General features: G+C 28.1%; 1 protein-coding gene across 1 annotated transcript in view; it reads left to right on the forward strand.

Annotated features, from left to right (window-relative positions):
• The window catches only part of LOC100213683 (eukaryotic translation initiation factor 3 subunit J), a 23,644-nt gene extending 14,506 nt beyond the window's left edge, over positions 1-9,138 (forward strand). Inside the window, exons 4-10 of the mRNA XM_065816408.1 lie at positions 657-757; positions 2,277-2,353; positions 2,809-2,852; positions 2,994-3,103; positions 5,614-5,671; positions 8,800-8,873; positions 8,956-9,138. Of these exons, the coding sequence (XP_065672480.1) occupies positions 657-757; positions 2,277-2,353; positions 2,809-2,852; positions 2,994-3,103; positions 5,614-5,671; positions 8,800-8,873; positions 8,956-9,078 (587 nt within the window). The 3' untranslated portion in view covers positions 9,079-9,138. The remainder of the gene's footprint in view (positions 1-656; positions 758-2,276; positions 2,354-2,808; positions 2,853-2,993; positions 3,104-5,613; positions 5,672-8,799; positions 8,874-8,955) is intronic.
• The last annotated feature ends 712 nt before the right edge of the window (positions 9,139-9,850 follow it).

Below are 9,850 nucleotides of genomic sequence, written 5' to 3' on the forward strand. Positions count from 1 at the left end.
TATTTTTCCATCTACAATATATTTATTATTATCTGTCTTGCAACCCACTACTTTTCTTTCCTCATCCAAGCCTAGGCTGCAAAAAAGCACACTAACAGCATCCCATACAATTATTTGTGAGGCAGTGGTGATGTATTGGTATTCAGTTATCAGTTGGCTTTAATTATAACTTTAAAACTGTTAATTAAACAAAAAAAATTTTTACATTTTTTTGAATTATCAGAGAAATTTTTTTAATAAACAATAAAAAATTTACAGTGGTAAATATTTTGTAAAAATTTCTAACATTGTGCTATGCAAATGATTATCCTATTTTTCACTTTTATGCTTATCCTAGTTTGCATTTTCTAATTGCCAAAACATTACTACAAATTTGCGCTCATGTGAGTTTTTATCTTTAGTAAGCTGCATCTGATGCAAATGATGCACAAGCGTGAGTAGTCTTTTCGACTATAGGTGCTCCCTCTGGCTTTGGGGTTAGAGATGTATATATAATTTCAAAAAATAGTGTGATATTTGTTAACATGTGTTCAGTGACACACTTTAGTCACGTGAATTAAACAAAATTTTGAGAATCAAAGAATATTTTTTAAAGTTTTTTATGTTTTGTTTTAATAGATTATTTTAATATCACATAATATCTATTATAATTATAGCAGAAGTGCCAGTTACTGTTCCAAAGAAAAAGAAGCCATTGGCTGAAAAAATAAAAGAAAAAGAAGAAAAACGAAAACAAGAATTGCTTGCTAAACAAAAAGTATTTTTAATAATAATAATAATAACAATAATGATGATAGTTACTAAATTACATTAATAATAAAGGAATTATAATAATGACAATAATAAATGTTATTGTCCTTGTTGTTATTATTTTTTTATTATTATTATAATTACTGCTGCTGATGCTGCTACTACTACTACTACTACTACTACTACTACTACTACTACTACTACTACTACTACTACTACTACTACTACTACTACTTCTACTACTACTACTTCTACTTCTACTACTAGTAGTACTAGTGTTATTACATTGTAGTAGTATTACTATTATTCTTACTTTTTTAAATAGTTTTCTGCTTATTTGTTACAAAGTTATTTAATGAAAGAAAATATCTTTTTTGTTTGTTTGTTTGTTAAAATCATTTAAAAGATCAGTAATATTGTTATTTTAATATTGCTAATGGTAAAATACTGATTTAAATGCATAAATAAAGTATGGTTTGATTTATAAAATATGCTTTGATTTTTTGAATTTTTTTTATTATCTCCAAATTAAAGATAAGTTTTACCTATATTATATAAATAATAAAAAATGTTTAACAGTGTCAAGTAGACTAAAAATATATGAATATCACGAGAGCAGAAGTTTGCATTTTGGTGTGGTTTTAACAGTTTTGTTTGTAAACCTTAAATGTGCATGCTGTCTACACAACATCTCTAGTTGATGTATGTACTTAAACTCTTGTTTATGGCTATTTTAAGTAGCTATTCCGATGTTTCCACTGATTTTTATTTATATTTTTTTTATAAAATGTTTTAAAAAAGATAGTTCTCCCAAAAAAATTTAATAACCCACATATTGCAAATTTTTTTTTCAAATTTTATAGTAAACTACAGTCTAAATGTACATTGTAGTAATAAATATTTTATGCAGTATTTTAAAAATGCAATTTATGTATGTTATGGTAGTTATACAAATGATATAAAGATTTGCATAAAATATATTTTTATATTTCTATACTCAAAAACAATTTCACAAGTATCAACTCTCTGAAGCCGGAACAAATCTATATGTTATTTTCTAGATGTTTGGCAGCCTTTTTAGCACCAGGAAAGTAACCCTTGGCACTCAGTAAACTATATGTGTTTCTTACATACAAGTTTTTTTTTTAATTACTGATATTATGAAACAGTAAATAAAATTTTAATTGCTTTTAAAATCTAATTGATTAAAATCATTTAAATTTATCTGCAATGTTTGCATGCATTTTATCCTACAACATTTTTCAACCTAATACAAAAAATGAAAAGTATGCTATATACATTGCTGCTGAGAAAGATTTTTTCATATTTAAATTATTGTCAAAATTTTTTTGAAGAAAATAACCCTGAGTTTTAAAGGGTGCTTAAATTCTACCACTTTTAAAATCTATCATTTTAAAGCTAAGTATTATCAGTGTTAAACCTCAAAATTATGTTTATGAAGTTATTTAAGTTATATTAGAGGTTATTTACTTTGACATTAGTTATGATTTTATTATTTGTATTAGGAATTAGAAGCTATGGCTGAATCCAATAAAGAACTAAGTGCTGAGGAACAGTTATCAGAAAGAATAAAAAATCAAAGGTATGCATGATGTAATACTTGCATGCAGGTGATAGTAGATAGCTTATGATTTTGTTGAAGCTTAACTTATATAGCATATGTTAAGTTTTAAAGGTAGGTGACACATTTTTAATTAGAAAAATTTAATAAGAATATTGTTTATATGATAAAATAAAATAATTTTTATTTGTGGTCACAAGCATATAGCTGTGAGTTAAGGTACCCAATAAATATGTTAAGTTTTTTTAATACTTCTACTTTTGAATCATGGCACCACCCTTAATATGGTACCCTATAAATGTTAATTTTTATATAGGATATTAAAGTACCACCCTTAATTGTTATTAAGGATTAATAGTGGTGCTTTGATACCCTATAAAAATCTTTAATTTTTTCAATACTTCTTTATTTGAATTAAGGCACCACCCTTAATGGAAATTCTTTATTTACTGCTAATTTTTAATCTTCTGTTATAGATTACAAGAAGAATCTGATTTAGAGTTAGCAAAGGAAGCTTTTGGTATTTTCTATAATTACTTTTGATTCTTTGTATTTTTTTTTAGTTATCAGCTATTGGCTCAATTTATTCAAACCTCTGAATAAATATCTCAGTTACAATTTTTTTCAAGTTTTGTTAACACACTAATAAACTTTTTTTAAGGCGTGTCTGACATACCTGGTGTTAAGACAATTGATAATTTTGATCCAACTACCAAAGATGAATTTAACGAGCTTTCAACAATGATTGTTAAAAAGTTTTCAAAATACGAAGTAAGCTTCTTAATTTGCTTAATTATGTAACTAAATTATATGAATTATGTAACACTTTTCACCCTTTTCACAATTTTCACAAGGCTGGAGTACATTGTTACACCTCAGTGACACTAGAATTATATTGATCATAAATATATTACAAAAATAAATATTTTGTACTAAGATAATTTGCTCACTTTAATTTTAAAAATGTTGGCTTTTTTTCAGATAAGAAAAAGTGTAATGAAAATTTTTTCATTACATTTTTTGTAATAAAAATTTTTTCAGATAAGAAAAAGTGTAATAAAAATATATTTACAGCACTGTAAATATGTTTTAAACTGCTTGTATAATTAGACGTATTTACAATTTTTTTCCTATTGATTTTATTAAACTGTGCTTAAGTTTAATAATATACAAGAAAAGTTGAAAGAATATATTATTTTGAATAAATAAACAAAATTGATGAGGGAACATGAGGGATTTGTTTGTTTATTTATTAAAACGATGTGTCATAATAACTACAGACCAAGCGTTCATCTAAATAAGAAATAAAAATAAACTGGTTTTAACTGATTTGGGTTCATACTCCTTCATTTAAGTTTTTGACAGTATAAAGTGCAGTCATAGAATAAATTTAGTACAATAATGATGGGTTTTGGTACATTTTTAAAAAATTGTTATTTTTTATGAACACAGTTAAACAAATGGTTAAAAGTAATTAAACAAAGTTATTAGTTTGCATTTTTAGATAAATTAAATGTTTGTTTGCATTGTTAGATTAATTAAATGAGTAAAATATCTTTAATAGAGAGACAAAAAGTTATTGTGGTTCACAAAGAAGGTTTCACAGCGCCAAATTACATCCAAAACAGGATATTCGAAGACTGCTGTTACAGAAATCATTAAAAAGTTTAGAGAAACTGGCTTCCTTGAAGATAGAAAGAAAAGAGGTAGACCTCCTTAGCTAACAAAAGATGATAATAAATATTTAAAAACCCTTTCTTTAAGAAATAGAAAAAAAGCATCAACCAAGTTGGCAAAGGACATTAACATAGCAACTGGGGAAAATGTCAGCTCTTCTTGTATTTAACAACACCTGCTCAAATTGGGATTAAGAGGGTGTGTTGCAATTTCAAAACCATTATTACGGCGTGGCAATAAAGATAAACGACGTAAATATGCGAAACAACACAAAGAATAGGCCCAGGAATGTTTAATTGGGTTCTGTACACCAATGAGTGTAAATTCAAAATTTTTGGAACGAAAAGATGTCAATATGTTTGAAGAAGAATTGGAGAAGCCTATCAGCCCGAGTGTTTAAACTCTACTATTGAACACGGAGGAAGCTCTTTACAAGTTTAGGGCTGTTTATCTTCATTTGGAGTAGGTGGTTTGATCAAAATAGAGGGGCGACTCACCGAGAAATGCTATCCACATAGCATTTCGTCAGTGAGATCCTAAGGCTCCATGCTGTATCATCCGGTATGAGACTAATAGGTCATAATTTTATTCTGCAGCAGGACAATGACCCATATCATTATTCCCAAGTGGCTAAAAATTATTTAAATGAAATGACAGAGGAAGGAGTACGGGAATTGATGACCTGGTCTCCCCAGAGTCCAGATTTGAATATAATTGAGCATATTTGGGATTACCTGGACAGAAAGAAGCATGCTCCCCGAAATGCTGAAGAATGTTTTGAAGTACTTCAAAGAGAATGACACAACATACCCCAGGATTTTATAACTAATTTGTATAAATCTGTTCCCCGGCGAATATCGGCTGTGATTAAGGATAAAAGAGGACATAGTAGATATTAAGAGTTTTTTATGAAGTTTGACATTAAAAGTTTGTAATTGTTCCATATTTTGTGTGAAATACATGTGTTTTAATAAGTTTATAATATAGAACTACAAACTTAAATATTAGAGAAGAATTCTCCAGGATTTTTTGAAAAAATGTAAGTGGTCTAAAACATATTCACAGTACTGTATATATTTTTTGTTGCAATAAAGTCCTTCGTATTTAGATATTACCTGCTTATAGCCTACGTTGGTAACTCCCACAGTCTACAGTGATGTTTCATAGCTACATATATACATCCATATATGTATGTGTATATTCTCACCACGTCCCTGGTAGTACCGCGCTTAACTTGTTTCTCCGCGCAGCAGCCTTGTTCGTCAAGGTTCGTGTTTCGGAGTTATAGTGTTGAGAGAGGGTTATAGCCACAAGTAGCCTCCTCATCTGTAGTGGTCTTCTCAGCCTTGGGGAGGTGAATTACAATATATATATATATATATATATATATATATATATATATATATATATATATATATATATATATATATATATATATATATTGATTAAAATAGAAATGAGCCTAGTAAAAAAGTAATAAGAGTATCAATATTTTTAAAGTGAGAAAAATGTTAGTACAATCTTGATCTAAATACCCAGTAGTAGATTCATGTGTATCAATATAGGTGTGTGTGTATATATGTATAATATGTTATTTATTTCAGGATAAATCAGAGTATCCAGTATTTCTAGAAACGCTGTTTCGTGATTGCTGTGCAGGAGGTAACCTAATTTATCATTTTTAGCAATAAAAAATTTTAATATTTATTTTTCAATTTCTATTAATTCAATAGAATTTAAATTGCCAGATCCTTTTTTTTTCTCAATAAACACTTTATTAAACTTTTGTTTAATATGATAATATTTTGTTTAATAATTTTATTTAATAAAATGGTTTTTACAAAACTGTTAGTAATATGTAAATTCAAATTTGTTTCTCAAAATACTCAACTTGCCTCTCAGTCAGCGCCCTTGTTCTCCAAGTCTTGTGTTTTGAAGTTTTTTTGGGCTGAAAGAGAGATTTTTATACTCCAACTTTTTTTTTAATTCAAAGAATAAACCCTAAAGTTTTTTTATAGCAAATTAATGAGCTAAATAAATAATGTACAGCTTTTAAACTAATCAAAGTTATATATATAATCTAAATATATACTCCCTAAATGCTGATAAAAATGCACATTGTATTTTTTTTTTCAGCAGTTTTTTTTTAGCCATTAAGATTAGTGCCAAAATGAAACATGCATTATGAAATTAGTTATAATATCAATTGTATGTGATAATAACATATCAACCAAACTATTAGCACAAGGTTTTGGCAAATTTATTTTTAACTTCATATAGTTCAGTAAATTGTATTTTTGAAGGTTACCCTCTTTTCTTTTGAGTAACCAATGGCAGCTTGCATTTTTTGATCAATGAATCAAATTAGAGAGATGTTGGTGCTAAGCTCATTTTTGTAGTTGATGTATTCTTTGTGAGTGCTTAATATTTTTATGATCAACATGTGTTTGACAACTAACTGCCGAAAATCTTTTAAAATTAACTGAGTGGTATATTGTCATCTTCAGGAGGTTCATTTATCTTTTCTTTTTACTCAATGTTTTTAGATATAGGTTTGCAGATTTAGTTGGGATTTTTACTACACATAAATCTGTTTTACTGTTAATTTTTTCACAACTCTTTCATAGGACTTTTTATTTAGATTTTTTTACAACCCTTTTACCTTATAGCTTTAAAACATGAACATTGACATACAAGTTTACTGCACTGAGAAATAGTTTGAGTGTGGTACTATCAGGGACATAGTTAGGATTGAAATTGCCAATGGAGCGAGTACTCTACCGCTATCACAAAGGCAGTATTATTGCTCTGTTGGTTTTTTTTTTCTAATTACCCTATATATCTAAATACCCTATATATAAGTTTGTAATTAAACATCTTAATTTAAATCAGTAACAAAACTATCTTTTGGTTAACTGGCATCATCTAGCTGGTGCATATTTTCATCATCAGATTTTCTTTCTCAAACATCAGCGTGTGACAACAGAATTAGCTTAGAATGAACTCTATTGCTTTGTGTTTATCTGTGGTGCAGCTCACAGTCCATCATCTTAAATGTAAAACTATTCATACAATACTGATGATGAATTTCTATTTACTATTCTCTAAACTATTCACATAATGATGATGAAAAACTTAATTGATTGAGTTGCGTAAATGTTTATCATTTTTTTGTAATCAATAAAAGCAATATGTATATATCATTAAAGTGTGTTATTAACTAATTGCTTTTAAACAAACTTTTAGATATTATACGTGTGAAAATTGGTTTATAAACAATTCTATTCGTGTTTCTGTTTAATTACATCTATTGATTTTAGAAACATATTAAGCAGAAATAATTTTAAAATAAATGTATAAGCTGTCAGGTAATAGTATCTGGTGTATTCTTTTACACTTGCTATCATCCTTAATAGCCTTACATTTAAGTGAGTTGTTGCTTACTGCAGGAGCTAAAACATTGGCTTTTCTCCGTCCGCTTTACAAAATGATTTTCAGCAAACTGAATTTTGTAGATATTGACAAGAGCACTGCTAAAGTTTTCTGGCATGACACATGTCTACAGTTACATTCATTTTTATATTGTAAAAATGCTTTCTTTTTCAGGCCATGTGGTTTTTAAGATTTTTAAAATAGCAGCCGTAGCGCAGTGGTAAGTGCGTTTGCTTCATAAGCTAACCGATCCGCACAAAGCAGAAGAGATCCGCGGTTCAATGCCACCTCTGGACAAGTTTTATAACGTCGGCAAGGAAGGAGGCGTGAACTTCCTTTCAAGTGCTCTTTCGCGATGCTCTGTGATAAGACCGTAAGGACTTCTTGTGGCAACTAAAATAAAAAAAGTTTAAATATATACATGCACAGGTAAAAGAAAAAAGAGTAAATATGAATATAAAATAGTTTTAAACCTCTCGAAAAAACTTTTTACTGTACAAAAGAACTCCTTTTTTAAAAAAAAAGAAGTTCTTTTGTACAGAAGATATGACCAAAGAAAAAATCATACGGCTTTTGGAGCCTGTGCACATTACCAGAGCTAAATAATTGTAATGCTTCAAAATGGTACTATTTCTGGTAGTGGAAAGGATATTATTAAGTTCTAATGTTATTTTAAATTTGTTTTTGTTATTTTGAGTTATTTCTAAACTACTTTGTAACTATTAAACCAATAAAAACTATTTTGTCAGATTAAAATAATGAAAAATAAATGAAAAGAGTAAGGATAGTGTTTTTTTCAAAACGAGATCAATTTGGTTATTTATTTTGTATGAAACTAAGAAAAATCTAGCAAATATTTTTTATTTCTATAATAAAGCTAGTATGCAAATGGTACATTGATCAGCAACATGTTTAAGCAGACAAGAAATCAAATTAGAAAATCTTGTAACCACTTTAAGCGTGTTTAATTAACAGTTTATTTAGATAAAAAGAAAGTTGATATACTTACACTGACAATTATAGTATGAGAAATTTTCAAGTAAAGTAAAGTTTGATAAATATTTACCAGTTAAACTCTAATTAGAGTTTAACTGGTAAATATTTATCAAACTTTACTTTACTTGTAAATTTCTCATAGTATAATTGTATGCGTAATTTATCAAAACAAAAAAAAATCAAAAGTTTTCCCTCGCAATTTAATAATTAATTTTGATTATTAGTTAAATTAATAATTTAACTAATAATCAAAATAGCGCTTTAAATTTAATGAAAATTGCTGCGCCAAAAGAGCAAATAGTCTTCTGCTTCTATTTATTATTTATTTTTTTTAAAATAAGTTTGTTTTCTTTAATTTTTAGTCGACGTCGAAGACATAAAGCGTATATCAAATTCATTATCTATTGTTGCGACTGAAAAACTAAAACTTACAAAGGTATCCATAGTTCATTAAACTTGTTTTATAAACGCGAATAGAAGTAGGTATATCTGAAACTTAAATATGTGATTGACTCTAGGTAACAAAAAGCGGAAAAAAGAAAGGTGCTTCAAAAAAAGACACCATTAAAGTTGGAAAGGGTTTGAAAAATGATATGGATTACGGCAACGATGATTATTACGAATATGAAGATTTTATATAAACTATAAAAAATATTTAACTAATGAGTATTTTTTCAAACAGAAAAGTGAATAATTTAGTATATGACTTTTAGGCATTTCCACTCATATTTATATTTTATACGTTTATTCTAGTGCCAAATGATGGCGCCATAAAAGGAATTTACGCAGTTGTAGCCTTGTTGCAAGTAAAATATAAAATGTCTCTACGTGATCCTAACAGACTCGCTGAATTGGCTGTTTGTGACAGCTTTGAACTTTCTTTAAGCTACAAGCCATTTTTTTTAGTTTTTTTTTTTTTTCTGCAGGTTATCATTAAATTATACGTTAAAAAGCGTAAAAATAATTCATTAGTTTATAACAAATAATTTTATGCGTAAAATAACCGAATAGAGGGAGAGAGTTTTTTTACACCATACAATAGATGATTAGGCTCAGTTATAAATAGTTTATCGTTCAATCTAGGGCCGACGGCACTGGATTGAACGATGAAAAAAAGTGAGGGGAGGGCACATACATCCCCACCACTTTCTCTCACCCACTCACTCCACCTCTTTCGCCCACACACACACTTTTTTTCTAACAGACCGATTGTGTCCCTCCACTTAGAAATTCGTCACGGTTAGCCTTAACTAAATTTAGGTTTTCTGAATTGTGTCCAAATTAATTTAACGTTTTCTGAAAGAGTATATTTTACTGATCACTATGTATATAGTCCACAAAATCAGAAAACTCCAATTAAGTAATTATGGCATTTTTAGGATTTTTTGCGCCTTTTTTGTCTTTTACAACCAT

The sequence above is a fragment of the Hydra vulgaris genome, chromosome 13 (assembly GCF_038396675.1).
Source record: "Hydra vulgaris chromosome 13, alternate assembly HydraT2T_AEP".
NCBI lineage: Eukaryota > Metazoa > Cnidaria > Hydrozoa > Anthoathecata > Hydridae > Hydra > Hydra vulgaris.